At 35.9% G+C, this 18,628-nt stretch overlaps 1 protein-coding gene across 11 annotated transcripts in view; it reads right to left on the minus strand.

The window, feature by feature from the left end:
- The window catches only part of ETV1 (ETS variant transcription factor 1), a 95,659-nt gene that overhangs the window by 17,519 nt on the left and 59,512 nt on the right, over positions 1 to 18,628 (minus strand). For all 11 annotated transcript variants that reach the window (XM_035698672.2, XM_025464236.3, XM_035698674.2 and 8 more), the window contains 2 exons: positions 3,075 to 3,143; positions 1,402 to 1,470 (listed from right to left, as the gene is read on the minus strand). In XM_035698672.2, coding sequence (XP_035554565.1) covers positions 1,402 to 1,470; positions 3,075 to 3,143 — 138 coding nt within the window. The remainder of the gene's footprint in view (positions 1 to 1,401; positions 1,471 to 3,074; positions 3,144 to 18,628) is intronic.

An 18,628-nucleotide genomic window follows, 5' to 3' on the forward strand; every position in this document is an offset into this window, starting at 1 on the left:
CCCTAAATATTAGTGTGACTTAGGCTTGTTAGATTATATCATAATCCAATTGGTAGTTTTGAGCTATTTTTTCTTCCTTAGATGCCCATTCTGGTCATCAAGAGTTTTTTTAAACGTTAAGCTCACTAAGAATGAAAAACAAAACAAAACAAAACAAAAAACTGATGAAGGTCATTCCAAAAAGTAAAGGCTTTATGCTTTGTCTTAAGAGAAAAGGCTGTATTTTAAGAATTGTGATGCTCTGCTAATGATGCTAAATAGCACATATCACACTGAAACTCGAAGCTTAAAAAACTAACATCTATTTAGAATAAGGCCAAAAAAGTGACTCCTAATGGAGCTTAACCCTGTGACCTTGAATGAATTTAGCCATTTAAAGGAAGACTAAGGAAACAGATCTTTCCCAAATTATCATTCTTTCTGAGAAGGACCAGAGTAGCAAAAGCCTTAGGAACAGAGTAGTCTTCAAGAAACTAATTAGAGATGGAGAAGCAATCTGAGCATGCACTTTGCTGTTTAAATAATGACAATTAAAAACTTCTGAGAGCTACCAAGTCATTACAGCCATGATCCCCAAAGTTTGTGCAATCAGCTAATCAGAGGGTCCCTGCTCATTTCCTGTTAAACAATCAAAGCAGGAAATATGGAGACCACTCTGAAGAACCACTAAATCAATTAACTGTTCACTTTTTACCCAAGCTTCCTCGTAGATGCTGACTTCTACCACCTTTGTCAAGGAAAAAAAATATTTTTTTCTAACTTGACACTCATTTCTAAAATCTGGGACTGTTTCACTGCAAGAGACAGTGATAAAAAAAAAAAAGTAATGCTTTCCTAACTCCATTTTAAGCAATTACAAAGTAATTGCACATTAGTAATGAACATCTTCCCAGGGAAAGAAAAGGAAAAACAAAAAAGAAGGACTAACAATCACTAACTAAATGGGCAGCTATGTTGTTCCTGTGTTCCATAATGCATCTTTTCATGAACAATAAAAGGAAAGAAGCTGCATTAGTCATCTGTGCATCCACAGTAGCATGCTTTCTGTTCTGCTTTGTTAATTATGGGATCAGCTTTCAATAAATCTCAAGCAACAAGCTGCATGTGCTCTGCAGGGCAAAGGAAAGACCCCTCTTACTCTACACAAAGCTCAGCAAGAATGATACTCTCTGGTCGGATCTTTAAAAATGAGACCTCTCATGGGACAAAAGAAAAAGCTTCTGAATAGGGGAAGGAAGAGAGAATTTATAAAAGGCAAAGTTTAGCAAGAGTTAAATGCATCGTAAATGATGTGCATAAAAATCGTTAGGGCGCGATGTCAACTGTTTTCAGGGGAGTCGAGGGTGATCTTTCCACTCCTTCTCAGAAAAATTCAAACTTGAAGCACAGTGAGAAACCTACCATCAAATTTCTCTGGGACAACACAGGTGTCATCATAAAACTGCCTGGGGCCCTTCTCAAACATACAGCCTGTGGGAGGAAAAGAGGATACATTTATTCATGATAGAAATGAAGCTCACAAGCAATTTAAAATATAGCCATTAGCACAAAACTTGGGGTAGAAAAGGACTCTGCCAGTTTTCAGCTCTGTGACCTTAGACACACTGTTTAGCCTCACTGTCTCTGTTCCCTCACCTATAGAATGGGAATAATGATAAATCACCTATCTCAAAGGGTTGTTGTGAGGAATAACTGGTTTAATATATGCAAGTTTAGAATAGTACCCAGCACACAGTGATACACGACAGATATTTATATTATTACCAACCCAAGCACAGAGCGGTTAACACTGGCAAGCCTAGAAATTATAAAGTATCATCTCCTTTTTCATTTTCTTCCAAGTTTTGTTATTTATGAGATAGTAGGAAAATCAAGATGAGTTACTCGTATTTACCTTGCACAATTACTTCCTGATAAACTGAAACACATTCTGTTTACCCCTTACTTCCCTGGAAAAATTTTTAGCCAGGTTAACCTCCTAATGTTTTCATCTTCAACAGACAAGATAGTTTTAATTTTCTTTTTTTTTTTTAGCTTTTTTTCCCTGTAATAAAACTAAGTCCATGGAAAAAAATGCAAAATAAATCAACAGCTTTTAGCAATCATTTTCTCCCCCATGTATTCATGACTGTGACCCTCACTGAATCATTGTCGTCCTTAATCACCAGTAAGAAATTTCATATACTTTAGCCACAGTTTTCTTTCTCAGATGTACTGGTCTCTACAGTGAGTGCATAATATTAACAACAGTAGTGACAATAATCGCACTGCATTTTTGCTAAATTTCTGGTCCCAAATATTTTGGACTTACCAGCTTATTATATACTCTTCTTTAAAGACAAGCATTTACTTCTATCGATACCACTTATACAAAATAACCAGTATTAGACCTAACCTAAAAAGATGCATCTGTGTCATCTTCCTGAGGACACAGAACGTTTATGTCATGAACTATGCACACATTTCCAGAAACTCCTTAATAGGGAATGTATCTAAAGAAGATTATTCATTACTTTGTAGGTTATCAAAGTCCGTTAGATCAAAGCTTTCCCACGTGATTACCATGAACACATCCACAAAAACTCCTTCTGTAGGTCTCTGATGTGAAATTCCATTCTAGCAATTACTTATATAAAAATGAAAAATCCAGGATATTTAAAAGCAAATATATTTAAAACTACTCTCTTTTATTTCAAAACACAGACTTGGGTCTGTAAAGCAAAACTGAAATTCCTCGAAGATACATTTCAGTAGAGAGTAGGAAGGTAGGCTAATCTATAAAGCACATGTTCTATTTTAAAAGAATGTGGTTGTTGGCCAAAAAAAAACCCCAAAAAACAAAACAAAAAAACCCCACAGAAATCCACTTTTCAGCTGTTTATACACACATGACTCCTGTTAACCAAATTCAAGATAACATGAACTGAAACATCTTCCTTTTACTTTAAAAAGATAAAGTTTTTTAATAGTGGTTTAGGGAACATAAAATATGATGATTAATCAAATGACTGCATCTTTGGTACATCTGATTATTCTGATCATATTTACAAGGAATTTCAGTAATAAAAACTTAACTTCTGTTCTGCTGGGATGAGCCAGGAAGCCTTCTTGCCTCATATAAATGGAGTGGCAGCTAGGCACTTCTGAAAGAAGAAACATCAGTTAAAGAGCAGTTTGGAGCTGAAAATGTTATCAATAGACAGAGCAGTGGGAAAATAAAAGAAACTGACATGAATCTCCATGAAGGGAACTTGTCAACACTCAGTTAACATTTCAGGCAGGGCCCACACAAGAAATGGAAACCTGAGGGGCGCCTGTGTGGCTCAGTCTGTTAAGCATCCAACTTGATTTCGGCTAAGGTCATGATCTCAGGGTTGTGGGATCGAGCCCCATGTGGGACTCCATGCTCAGCAGGGAGTCTGTCTGAGATTCTCTCTCCCTCTCCCTCTGCCCCTCCCCCACTCACATACTTGCACACATGCTCTCTCTCTCTCTCTCAAATAAATAAGTAAATTTTTTCTAAAAATTGGAAAAATGAGAAGCATATCATGGCAAACACTGATCCTCTCCAACAGGCATGTAAATTCAAAGTTTTACCCACATTTACTGAAGGGTGGCTCTCCTGTAACCCCATGTGAGTATGAGAGTGCCCTTAAAACAAACGGTGTCATGAGTTTAGATACGTTTGGGGGCATTTATGTGATACATTTGTATGTCCCATGGTATTCAAAGCAAAGATCAACAAAGACTCATTCATGGTTTATTTCATGAACACTGGCAGAAATTATTATGAAAAGATGAAAATTGCCCCATCTCTTGAAATTACTCTAGCCTTTAAAGGTGACTGCTATTTTTCACCCCCAGATAAAAGTATGACTGCTGTTTAAGCACACAGATCACATTCATAACGAATGAGGCTATAAAACAGAAACCCAACAATTTCATAGCAAACACCATTATTACAGCAGGAATGAGGCCTTGCCTACCTGACCAAGTTAACTCATCACTGAGAAAATAAACTTGGTTAATGGTTAAACTAGAGTCATAGTGACAGCTGTGTATTTAACATGTTTAGTAGCTTACATAAAGGGAAAAGGAAAGAAATATGGATGAGGAGGCAAAAGATTAAAATTCAAGTCCTTAATTTACTACTAATAAAGCTACATGACTTTAGATAAGTCATTCTGTATCTAAGATTATATAAAATAAAGGGTGGGATCAGGGTTATCTAAAATCTATTACAGGCTCCAGTTCTTTGATTCTGAAAATAAAATGTCATTCACAGGAACAGAGGTTGATTTCTGGTGAAGCCAATGCAATTCAGCTTTAGGCAGGACCCTCCACTTACAGGAATCCCTTCTGATGCCCTATACCTCATTTTGTATATGCTATTTCTTTTTCTTTCAGAAGGTTCCCCAAATTTTATGTTTTAGTTCCCACAAACCTGTATATTACATATATAACAGATCCTATAGGAATTTATAAATATATATGACTAAATTAATTCTATCCTCTTTATGTATACTCAAGATTTTGAAACTTTTAACACATACAAAACTTGTAAGATATATATGACAAATGTCCTATTTAATATAAAAGTATGTCCTCCATTCTGCCATTTGTAGTAAGCACATAATTTCTGAACAAGTAATAAAGAATATTTAAATGACTTGGGGTCTAAAGCCCCTTATCTCTTCTTAACTATCCAAACATAGATTTTCATGTTTAACAGATAATTAGTATTATTTCTTTGACCTAGAGGTCATTCTTTCTTGGTATGGAGTGTTCCATTTTTAAAGTCTACCTGATTTTTTCAAAATTTGCCTGGTGACTAATATCAATCAAAATATGAGATGATGTTTTCACAGAAAAAAAGTTTACGTGGTTTGAGTCAAAAATATCTTTTTTTTTAATTTTTATTTTTATTTATGATAGTCACACACACAGAGAGAGAGAGAGAGGCACAGACATAGGCAGAGGGAGAAACAGGCTCCATGCACAGGGAGCCCGACGTGGAACCCGATCCCAGGTCTCCAGGATCGCGCCCTGGGCCAAAGGCAGGCACTAAACCACTGCGTCACCCAGGGATCCCCCGGAGTCAAAAATATCTTAATTGTAATTCCTAATAGAAATAACACTTAAAAATATGTAGAAATCAATAGCTTATGAGTTGAAAACAATATCAAACTCATTATCAAACATTTTAGAACACCATATCTTTTTTATATAACATATTATCTAGTATGTAATTCTCACCCCGCAAAAGACAGAGTTAATCTTGTTTCCTGATATCAGGAAACTTAAAATGGGGTTGCAGAGTAGTTGAACTTCTGTTACCAAATTTAGCAATCCACTTTATCCATACTTTTTAACCAGTGGTACTTCAAATTAATTTTTAATGTTACGTTGATTTATTGCTAGGCAAGGACCCTCAAAGCAGCTGGGCCTAGAAGGGACAGTGTTAATGACTCTGCCATCAGCTCAGCAGCTGTTTAGAGGTAAGAATTTTGTTGTACCAATGTTGACACCCTGCCACAAAATACTTTTACTGACTGCAGCCCAGCTGGAGTATGGCTGTAAAAACAGCTGGCTGGCTCTGGAGGCAGCTAGAGGAAAACATATAGATTAAACTCTATTATATATAAGTGTGACTAAATGTAGTCTTTCCTCCCCAGAGAGGGAGAGAAAGAGGAGGAGAGGAAATGCAAGCTTTTGTAAGAAACCCACTATTCAAAGTCAAAGAATATCTTATAAAAGTACTCTAACATAATACAAAATAAGCATAATCTTGGACATTTGGTATCAAAGACAGAATTTGATGATCATTTCACTAATCCTCATGTATCTATTGACCTTGCTGATTTGTTATTTATTTTACTAATTCTGTAATATTTTTCATAAATTCCATTATCGATATGACATTTAAAGAATACGAATTTGAAATTCATAATAAATTAATGATTTACAATAAGGTTAAAGCCAGAACCTCCATTATGGTTCCAGAGGCCAAACTTTGATCTAAGTTCTAAGAAAAGCCATGAAGGAAGGGCAACTTAAGAAAAAAATTATATACATATATATACATATATGTATATAATTTTGTTTTTGCCATCCTTAATACTACTTATTGCACTCCAGAGTAAATAAGATTAACATCTAGCTCTTGAAATTGAAACACGTGGCTAGCATTGTTTAAATCCAGTCTAACCTCAAAATCGGTATCCTTTATACAGTCCAGAGAAGCCTGAAAAAATATGGCTAAGAGGAGTTTATTCCCCTAAAGTAACTAAAGTCATGTTATCCTAAAGTGGTATCAGTTAATTTATGACTATCAGAGTGGGTCAGACTCTAATCAAATTGTAGAAACATTTCCAAAGTGATTATTCAATCAAATGACTAACATGGTTAATTAGGAGCCATAAACATTGCTCTGAAGTTCATCAAAGTAATGACTTGCCCAGAAAAATTACTGCTAATTAAATTGCCTGCTGCTTTCATTTCTACCTTATCTAATAAAAAATCCAACCAATGAAGTTTGGCATTACATTTTAACTTTTGCTAAATGCTCAACTAAGATCCAAACTAGCTAAGTGGTGACTTCAAAGGCAAATGTTTTGTAGCAGGGAATGGAGGCACTGCATACATATGCATTTGTGTTTTTTTCATGGAATAAGCTCACAAATTCAGCAACGTTAATAAACTGCAGTTTAACTTATGCATAAATGTTACTATGACAGCATATTTATACTGTTCTATTATGTCCGCAGCTTATAATTTTAGGATTGTGAGCACAGCACTGTGATTACAAATGTGCACCTTGTCTTCTAACACACCTGGTTTTGAACCACAGTTCAGGTGTTTCCTGGGAGTATGACGTTTTGTTAGTTATTTGACATCTCCAACTCTCAACTTCTATATCTATAAAATGGGAATAATAAGGATTTCCTTCAAAGGGTTGTGGAGAGGGACCATAAGGGCAACATTTAACTCAATGCAAACAGTGAGGATTCAAGATATGGTGCTTCTCATTAATAACAGAAACTATTTTAAAGTGACCCTCACGGGACACCTGGGTAGCTCAGCAGTTGAGCCTCTGCCTCGGCTCAGGGTGTGATCCCAGGATCTGGGACCGAGTCCCACATCGGGCTCCCTGTGAGGAGCCTGCTTCTCCCTCTGCCTATGTCTCTACCTCTCTCTGTGTGTGTCTGTCATGAATAAATAAATAAATCTTAAAAAAAAAAAAAAAGTGGCCCTCACAAGTGAGTGAACCACAGGACTTAAAAATAATTACATATTTAAACTATTTTATATTGTAATTTGCTGTTCTTAAAACAATTATCTACTGAGAAAGATGAGTTGTTGCTTATTAGTGTACTTAGTGATATTCTTCACAAATCTATTAATCTATGATATTTAAAATATATTGTTTTAAAATTCATTATAAATTTATGATTTACCAGGTTTAAGTGAGAATCTCTATCACATTTTCAAACTATTTGGAGGTATCTCTTTTGAATTTCTATTTACAATGTCATACTTTGATATTTACTGCTAAAAGACTTTTGTTTACAAAGTTTTAAATTCAGGGGTGCCTGGATGGCTCAGTTGGATAAGCATCTGACTTTGGTTCAGGTCATGATCTCAGGGTCATGGACCGGAGCCTGGGATGGAGCCCCCTGCAGCCCCCATTGCACCGTGTGCTCAGTGGGGAATCTGCTTGCCCCTCTCCCTTTACCCCTCCCTCCCACTCGCGTTCTATCTCTCTCAAATAAAAATATAAATATAAAAAGTTTAAAAGTCAATCTATAAATTGCATTATGAAAATTTAAGACAAATGATTTTGTATCTTTTTGAAACTTAGGTAGGGATCAAAAAAGTACTACAATGTGACACTTAGCATGGGCCTAGTCAGCTTGCAGAAACTAAACTGCCTATAATTTGTCACACATGAATTCAGGGGATGCTTAGCCAATTCAATATGCTACAAAAATTCAAAGCAGTAAAGCACTGTTCTCATTGTAATGCACCCGTGAATGTAGGGGCAGTTAAGAAGAAGAGTAAACGAACACCCCAAACTATCTGATTTGATTAGTCTGCACCTTTAGAAGCAGGGTTAAAATTGCCTTTCAATTTGCAGGTATGAAACTAAAAAGTTGACTTTTCTGTCTCGAATTTTAAAGCCATAATGGGAAATACAGGGCTGACTTGGGGAACGTTACCAAAGGTTTGACCACAAAGCGGAGTTTTGAATTTGCACACCTTATATAGCCATACACTGCTCTGATTTGCAGATTCACATACTGCTGCCCAGAGGTACAGAAGGAACGATCACCTTCAGGGCATGGTTTGCCTAAACCTTCTAGGAGCTGTATTAGGCCAGATCAGAGACAAAATATTTGCCACGACCATCTGAACCATCCCTACAGTTGGCTGGAATTATTATCAAGTAGTGTGCAAACCTAGAAATATTTGATATTGTAAACTTTGAACAAGGAGGAAAAATGCCTCTCACTGGATGCTTTTGGTTAAATTGTTGTAGCAATAATCAGTGTGATAATATAATAATGCATTCAAGTCTCTGAGAGTAAATGAGAAATCCCTATAAAACAGGAATAAGTCCAATGTTGTATTTTAATGTGATTTTACTTTCATATGAATACACAATGGAAAAAGATCGATTTTCTGACCTCTTGAGGAGGTGATATGACAAAATCAAGTCTACCTAAACTTTTGTGTAATACACTAATGATGGTGGAAAACTTGGCACATTAAATGTCCAGGAGAAAATATGTTTGTGGACATACATCTGAAATTATGAGATATTTAGTGAAAAATGTGTGTGGATATGTATTAATTCAGTGCATACAGAAGAGTTCAAACAAGTTTTTCAAAAACATATATCTATTATCTTAAGAAATACTGAGTTGTACCATGAACTAACGACACTATTTGCATTCAAGAAAGATGAACATTGTGACATATCTTGCCAAAGTTTTAGCCATCTTAAATTTCATGTTTTACAGTTTTGTTTGTTTCTTCCCATTTCTTGGCACAGAGTTTAAAATCCAAAGCTTAATTAATTAATTAATTAATTAATTAAAATAAAATCCAAAGCTTTTCTAGAGTGCATAAATAAGTTTTATGAAGATGTATTTAAATGCAAATACATTCACATATACGGTAGTGTAGCATCCTTTTACTATGCATTTCCACTTGCCCCATGAATAGATTTCACGTATTTAATTGAGAAAATTATATATCGTAGAGTTTCTGAAAAGGATACTAAGGGGAAGGAATTATTCTTACAACCATATGATCTGTCCATGATAGAACAAATCTAAAAGCAATAAACTCTAAAAGTAAGGCCCAGGCTGAATATGGCTGAATTTGCTTGAGAAAGAAGGCAAGTGGGATGACACAAAGATGAAGTTTTGTAAGACTTGTTTGCCTTCAGTCACAAAAGCTCTACATGGATGTAATAACATCTTAGTCACTGGACCTTATTAAAAAAGGCAAAAAAGTTGGAGTTGGCTAAAATCTTAAGAAGAGAATGATGAATTTACTATGACCTCATTCACACTTAGATGGAATCTTTTACATTAGGATTTTTAGTCAACTGTGAATATAAATAATGTAAAATCTGCAGAGATATTCTCTTCCACCGCAGCTCAGAGATCTATTGTTGATACATTATGAGGACAGAATGATTACCATGTTAGTCTTTATATGCCTAGTGTACTGTTTGCAAAAAAAAAAAAAAAAAAAAGTAATGCTGTTATCTGCATTCAGGTACACATAAAGGCTACTTAACATGAACTAAACAGTATAGAAAAGTGTAGCTATGAGACCACAAACTTCTCTTGTAAGCATGTGGGTTTCGAGGGGGGACCGTATCCTCCACAAGTAATGGCCAGATTCAGGTTTCGCTCATATGATCTAGTAAGCTGACAATTTTACAAGTTTTAGAAGCCTGTGAAGGTTTTATTAAGTTAGAGTTAAAAGTAAAATTGAAGTGATAGGAAATATAAGAACAATTGTAACTGTTTATTAGGTATTATTGTACTCTGACAGTTCACCGAAGTTTATAAGAAAATATTGCCATTAGCTGTTAAAACAGGGCTACAAAAGAATTCTGAAGAAGGGAAGGTTGTAATGTTGAGTTTCAATACTGAATTGTTCCCCTTTGGAATCTATGTGATGTGAAGCAAACGCATCACGAATTGCTTTGTCCTCTCCCTTTCATCTCTCCTTGGATCACTGTAATATTCAGATATCTATTTTACTTGTTCTGAGCATGAATAATACTAGTGTGGAGTTCTGTGTGATGGCTTCACTCTGTTGCAGACACTGTAATAGTACAGTATCCTGTTGATCTTGCACAATAAGATGGTCTTCCCAGAAGAATCTCTCTCTCACTTTGTCTTATCCACTAGCCCCCAAGAGGGTATTGGTGAATGTTAGAAATAATAATGGCATCTTATTCAAGGACTGGCAGTCTTTCAGGAAATCTCTAGAAGTAGTCAAGATAAAATTACATCTACAGAAATCCCATACTATTACCTGGATTCCTGCTACTATACATCTTAGTAACTTTACAAACATAACCATATCCAGTCCTTACAAAAACAGAAAGGCATAGGAATCATCTGCCCCTTTTTTATAAATGAGGAAACGGAGGACAAAAGGTGCAACAACACATGCTTAGTATGACAAAGAGAGTAAACAGTCATCAGGCCCAGAATTTAGTATAATATTTCCAGTGTCATACAAAGTGGGTGGTTTTGTTTTTTTAATGCTAAGAATAACAAAAACATGTGGATGAAGCAGTACATGGTGGAGGCTCACATTGAAATGAAGGGTCACCAGAATGAAGTACTCAAACCTACTTCTCCAAATTCAAGAAAATGGTAAATAAATCACAATGGCACATGCTTGCCATCCTCTCGGTTTTGTTTTGGTTGATTTTCACATCTATCTTTGAATACCACTCTTTGTAAAATTTTCCAGACTTTATTCAAAACAATTAACTAAAAATCCTAACACACGATAAAAACAATTATCATCTATTTAATGTGACAACAATTTCTTGAGAATGTTTCAATTAAATGATCTATGTGTTAGTTAAAAATAGTTTATGGAAATAAAGTCTTCCTTTTCCTCTAAACTATTAAATAGTTAACTCACTTAAGTATACAAATCCTTTAAATGAAAAAAAATTCTGTAATGTTTTATACCTAAAAATGCATATTCAAATACTTTTAAAAAATAAATAACACTTATCTTACCTCTCTCGTTCTCATTCATATGAACACACACATGCATGCATGCTCACACACACACACACACGCACAGATCCAAATATGCATCCATAAACTGTTTCATTTAATTTCAAATCTCAGTTATACATATAAAAACAGTTGTCTGTTCATTCCATCTACTTGCAACAAGCAGTTCTAGGCCTAACCATCCTAATGGTCTTCTTTAAAAAGAAACTAAAAATCCTACACCACAGAAGTACTCTCCCCTCCCCCTTAAATTTCCTTTTTGACGCTAGTATAACTCACAAGCAGATTATCTCTCCCTTCCCCCTTTCCTGCCTGCAAAATCCAAGTTAGACAAACACTGTGTGGCTGAAATGACATATTTGAATGGAATTCAGACCCACCAGTTCCTGTTTATGTTTCTGATTTGAGAATGTTGTCTTCTCATTCACTATACATTAGGAACACTGCAAGGCCATAAATAGTGTTGGGTTACATGCAGGCAGGACCAATGAGCATTAATCATTACTTCCAGTCAACTGGCAAAAGCAGCAGCTGACGGAACACTACACCCTTCAGCTCCGTGTAAATGGACATTCCAGAGAGTAAGAGTGTGTGTGTGTGTGTGTGTTTCCTTTCAGTCTCCATTTTATGAATGAAACTCCAGGCTCTATAGAGTCCATTCATGTAAGACAAATGCTTACAGGGCTCTTCCCCCAGGGATCAATCAGTCATGGGTAAAACTGATATGATTGGTTTAAGACAGGCTTCAGCCTTCCATTACTGACTTAAAATGCAGTCCCTGTCCATTTGACCTGTGTTAATGCATAAAGAGTAAATCCAGACCATAGTCTCAATTCTCAAATCAAATCACTAGCCAGTGCCACTTACTGTAACTGTAGATTTAGAGCATATTTAAGTATTTCTTAGAAAAAGCGAGAGTGGACCTGAGTACTGTTTTGGGAGATTTGCTATTTTAACTCGGAAAACTGAGGAAAACCCGTATGTGGCATGCTGGACAATAAAAAGCAAAGTCAAGTTGTGAGGCCAATCCCTGACCTTTGTAATAACAAAATCAACTAGGAAGGCATCACTGTCACTTTTCACAATTGAAGCACCTAAAAATCTGAGATTAAATGATCTGCTCGTCCACAAATCACTGGCTGAGTAAAAGAAAATTATCTTTGGATGTTAGAGAAACAGAATGTTAACATTTTCTGAAGGATCAATAGCTCATTCCTTTAAATTCCCAAGTGATTCTCCAGTTGAATTTCTTGAAGCAATAGTTTTAAAGTTAGGATGGGGAGGAAAAAAAAAAAAAAAAAAAAAAAAAAGAGCTGCCATGTTTCAGGAGAAAATGTAACCATAAGCAAATGATGCTTGCTAATGGAATAGGGCCAAGCGTTGGCCTCTGGGAGTGTTGAGTATCAGGTACAAAAAGCCAAAGTTCATGAAACTGTAACCATCACTACACTGGAAATTACTAAAGATGGTAATGCTTAAAAATATCTAGAGTTTTTAGAAGGAAAAAAGCTATTCATGAGCAATTATGGGAATGATTTGTGATGAGTTAGCCATATACCAAACACTGTTATACACAAAATAGGTTTTATCAGCCATCCATCTGTAACTTGGACATTGACTCAAGAGGGTAGAGACCACTTCTCTCTTCCACTGACTTGAAGCCATCTCGGAAAACAGTTGTAGTCAACAATCTCTATATATATCTTTAAACAATTTCTCACAAAATCTTTACCATGCCTATTAAAGAAGGAATGAGGAGAAATGAAAAAGATGCCTCGTCTTTGGCTTTAAAACTGTGAAGGACTGTCTACTGTGGCCTAATGACTATTTAATACATATCTTTCAATTTCTAATATCTGATTAATAAAAGAGCAGAGAATATGTAAAGTTACCAAGATATTTTGGAATTCAAAATTGAAACACCTGGCAACATCAGGCAGGAAGATAATAAAGAATTCTATCATCTCCCAGCCGAGAAAACAGGGAGCAGAGGCAAGACCACTGAAGAGTGAACATATACTGAATTATTAATTTCTAAATAACACTCTTTATTCAAGGCTTTAATTTTTTTTCTTCTATTTCATGTAGTCAAAAGACATGTAAATAAATGATGAAATTAAGCTGAATAGTTTCAAAGGTAATATTTCATATTTAGAAATTTTAAAAGTATAATTATTGGCCATAGAACCTTCCATTTTGGAGATGAGGAAGCCTGCTGGTTTATGGCAAGCCCGGATGTTTAAAATAAGTATCAGGAGCCCTTACTCCCTCTGTTCCATCTGACTTTAATTAGCATTTTTCGACAGTTTCCTTTTGTAATCACTACATTCCTTGTGTTTCTGGAACAATATGTTTGGTTGTTTACTTATGTGTAACTCAATTGTTCAGAAAAAAATGTATAAAAATTTATTAGAAAATAATGCATGAGGTCAGTATCTCTAAAATGTATGTCTCCACTTGTAAATAAATAATAAAACATCATTTTAAAAAATAATAAGCACTGATGACAACACTTGGGAGATCCTACTCTCATAGTAGTAGTAGTAGTAACAATCATTCTAGTAATAATTTAGAGATAAACTACTAGGGAACTGTGGTCTTCTGAATTTTGTTCTTTTGTTTTCACTTTTTTGAAATTTTGTATAAGTTGAATCAATTGACTGAGGCCCTAACGAATTTTCTCTGAACTCATAAAGCAATATTTACTTATATTTCCATGTGGTTGCAGAAAATAATCATGTTCACCTTGCTCAGTTATCCACTTATTTCAACCTGTATCTTTAAAAAAAAAAAAAAAAAAGATTTTATTCATTTATTCATGAGAGACAGAAAGAGAGGCAGAGACACAGGCATCCCACAAGGAGCCGGATGCAGGACTCCATCCTGGAACCCAAGAATCACGCTCTGAGCTGAAGGAAGACGCTCAAGCACTGAGCCACTCAGGTGGCTCTCAACCTGTAACTTTCACTTTAAAACCTTATAAACGTTGCAAAGGGAATCCCAAACAAGCCTCTCTAGAAGCAGCATAAGGAATTACTTGACTACTCTTCCTATGATTGACTAAGATGCGTAGCCAGCCACCAACACAGAATAACAATGACAATCGAAAAATCTTCCTCCATTGCCATTTGAGAAACCAGAGAGTATTTATATTTAATTCTCTTGTCTAAAGTGCCAGCTTGGGCCCATATAAGTCCCAGATATATCTGTCAGCTCTGACAGCTGAAAGTTGAACGTATTCTTAGTTTTCACATACTAAACATGAAGTAAATATGTTTTCAGTACTTATTTCATCATTTCTATGCCTATATAATGTTTCTACATGCTAAAGACAGAAAATCTTTCTCTAAATTTAAAGATTTGTCTATTGGCCTTTGTCAAAGTCCTAAGGTGACAAAGAAGGATATAGGGAAACTCGGGAAGGCTGCTTGGGTAAAGAATGGGTTTAAAAACAGAGGATGGAAAAGTCCTACCTTATTTTTCCAAATGTAAGCTTTCCTTATATCTGTTTTATATAATGTGGTCCCTTATAAGCTTTCTGGTGAAATGTGGATTCAGCTGATCAAAGTTTGAAAAGACTGGTCTAGTTAAATTTTAAGCCTCTGAGAGCAATCAAAAAAAGTTTTTTTTTAAAGATTTTATTTTTAAGTAATCTCTGTACCCAACATGGGGCTGGAACCTGCAACCTCGTGATCAGTCCCATGCTCTATTGACTGAGCCAGACAGGATAGCCCTGAGCTATGAAAAATTTCAACAAAGTGGGCAGCCCTGGTGGCTTAGCGGTTTCGCGCTGCCTTTGGCCCGGGGCGTGATCCTGGAGACCCAGGATCGAGTCCCACGTTGGGCTCCCTGCATGGAACCTACTTCTCCCTCTGCCTGTGTCTCTGCCTCTCTCTCTCTCCCTCTGTGTCTCTCATGAATAAATAAATAAATTTTTTTAAAAAATTCAACAAAGTATGAGTGATACCCAATAAATAGGCCTATATAAGTCTAAGTCCATATATAATCCAAGCATTTTAGAGCTGGATGAGCTGTTAATTAGCTGACTTTTCCTTCCAATTATTACTAAGCTTTTTCCAGAAGGCCTACTATGAAAAGTCACTTCCTTGACAACCTCAACTCTTGACAATACTTCTATTTTTTTAAACAGGAAACAATGTATTTTAATCTCCTAAATGTCATTGGAGGCCCCATGTTTTCCTACCTTACAACAGTGAGCACTTAATAATTAGATATGAATTTCAGGATCAGCTAATGTAAAAAGTACACCCCCCAAATTAGGAAAAGCACACCTTTAGTCTCAAAGCAGATGCTTTCATTGCTCTGGATCAGGAAGAGCTTTTAAAAACCATATAGAAACTTGGTCTGGGGGAATCCCTGGTGGTTTAGTGCCTGTCTTCAGCCCAGGGAGTGATCCTGGAGTCCGGGGATCGAGTCCCACATCGGGCTCCCTGCATGGAGCTTGCTTCTATCTCTATGTCTCTGCCTCTCTGTGTGTGTCTCTCATGAATAAATAAATAAAATCTTAAAAAAAAAAAAAGAAACTTGGTCTGAAAATTAGAGCATAGGATCAATAATATATGTAAGAAATGGTGGATTAAAGTACCTTATTTTCTATAACTGTGTAGAAAAATGGTGGTGAACAGTGTACTAAACTAAGACTAAGAAAATGTTGTTTCTAGTTTTGTTTCATGAAATCCCTGTGTCCCTGGAGGTAAGTCAACAGGAGTGAACCCCAGGCATTTTATCTGAACAACTGAGGCATGGGGAAGGAATGTTAACTAAGTGACCTCCAAGAGCTTTCAGGAGTTTAAAAATTTCTAATTTTCTGAAACAACTATTTGTGTCAACTTCCTAATTTAAAATACTGTTAACAACCTTTACCACCACATACATGTTACATGCCTCCAAACTGAAGGAAGGCCTCATCAGTACCTGCAGATTGGCCCTAAAAAACACCATTAAAAAATATAAAGCACTTTCTTTGGGAGACACATGATGTCCACTTCCTCTACTACCCACTCCTTCTAATTCCTCCTTTCCTGAAGGTCAAGACTTAACTCCCATTTTTTGATGGGACACCTTTCTTTATGTCCTTAAAAGGTTCTCCTATTCCCCTCTCCATCTTGTAGATTAAACAGCTCCCCCACATGGCTGGGAGGCATCTTTTAAACTAATTAGAGTAATAGAATAGGCCCTATTCTACATAGAATAAGACTAAAAAAAAAATCTTATTCATGTGATTGCCCTCCAATCAACTCCTAGGTTGAGCTTTTTAGTGCACCCCAAAATGCAAAGGAACAAAGCACCAATCATGGATTGCAAACAACGTGCAGAAATGAACCAGAAACCCACTGAGTAGCGTATTAATTATGTTCCCACCTTTAAGGCAGTCCTGGACACAAACTAATAGCAAGCCAGCTGGGTTTGCAACATGTGGGACTTTAATATCCTTTACTTAGCACTTTTTTCACTTAAAGGACTGATGTAATTAATTTGGACACTTCTTCAACCTCAACTAGGTTGATATTTTAAACTATAGTCCTTATTCTATCTGATTAGAAAAGCAGTAGCTAAACTCTACCAAGTACTGTTAAAATGCAAAGCACTTTATAGACCTAATAAAATTGTTTAGACTATCACCACCCATATCGAGCCACAGTATATCCATACTGGGTCTTATTTTGCATGAGTCCTACCTTTTACGTGTCATATTCTTTTTTACTCAGGTCTCACTTCATTATTTTTTTTTAAAGATTTTAAGTAAACTTTACATCCAACATGGTGCTTGAATTCACAACCCTGAGATGAAGAGTCACAGGCTCTACCAACTGAGCCAGCCAGGTGCTCCTCATTCAATATTTTTTAAAAACCTGACTTCAAATGGCTGCATAATATTTCTCTTACGGAGGGCTATAACTCATTCTACCATTCAATACTATATATTTATAACACTTCTCTCTCACTCCAACACTCATTGTGCCCTCCACTGCTTAACATAATTTCCAGAGGAAAATGACCTGATCACAGTGTATGAGTGTATGAATATCATGTGCTGATACTTTCTTGAGTCAAACTTTAGTTTCATGTGCTCATCACTCCCTTAAAAATACTACCCTGTAAACTATCAAAAAAAAAGGAAAGGAAAGGAAAGGAAAGGAAAGGAAAGGAAAGGAAAGGAAAGGAAAGGAAAGGAAAGGAAGAAAAAAAGGAGAAGAGAAAAGAGAAGAGAAGAGAAAAAAGAAAAGAAAAGAGAAAAGAAAGAAAAGAAAAGAAAAGAAAAGAAAAGAAAAGAAAAGAAAAGAAAAGAAAAGAAAAGAAAAGGAACAACCACCAACCAATCAACTAACACAAAAAACTCCACAATGAAATATGTTGCTCTGGGTGTGGGTGCCTGGGTGGCTCAGCTGGTTTAAGTAGCTGGCTGCCTTCGGCTCAGGTCATGATCCTGGAGTCTGGAACTGAGCCCCACATCAAGCTCCCCGCTCAGTGGGGAGTCTGCTTCTCCCTCTCCCTCTGCCTGCTGCTGGTGTTCTCTCTCTCTCTCTCTCAAATAAATCAATTAAATCTTTAAAAAAATATGTTGTTTTGAATACATAAAGCACTTGCCTCATTGGGCATTGTGAATCTGCAACACCTCATATGCAAACATGAAAACGGGAAAATAACTATGATTCTATGAAAATGGGCCATTGCATACGGCACTCGCACTGACTCAACCCTTTTAATGTAGTCACCTGGCCATTAGGGCAAGAAAGAGAAAATCACGTTGGATTCAGGTGAAACTAACCAACTAACAAAAAACCTGTGCATTGCTTTGTGCAGTACTATTAGGCTAGAGAAGAGGAGAAAGAAAACAATAATAACAGATGTAATTGTTTAGAACTTAATATCCTAATAGAATCATGATTACACTGTACTGGGTCACCAAATTGGTCCTAAGTATCATTTTTTTTGAGTCTTCTTAGTGTCTTCTGATCCAGGTTTTCTTCTCTTTTCCCGAAGAAAAATTTCTACTCTACTAACATAATATTTTGCATTTTTTAGCTTGAATATTCGGCAATTGAAATTGCATTCCTGTAATTATAATTATAACTAATAGACCTTCCATTTCCCATGTCATAATTAATGTCAGGCTTTATTAGAGCATAATCATGCTGCCTTTTCACTTACAAAGCTTCTTTTATTTTCACAACATTTATGTTATATTGAATTAAGCAATAAAGAGTTCTAGAGGCCTCTTGAAATGAAAATCTCTGGATCACAGATGCCGAGTAAACTATGAAACGTTTTTGCATTGTTTTTAAATCACATAAACTATGTTCTAATGTCCCATTTGTTCA

The sequence above is a fragment of the Canis lupus genome, chromosome 14, assembly GCF_003254725.2.
Source record: "Canis lupus dingo isolate Sandy chromosome 14, ASM325472v2, whole genome shotgun sequence".
Lineage (NCBI taxonomy): Eukaryota > Metazoa > Chordata > Mammalia > Carnivora > Canidae > Canis > Canis lupus.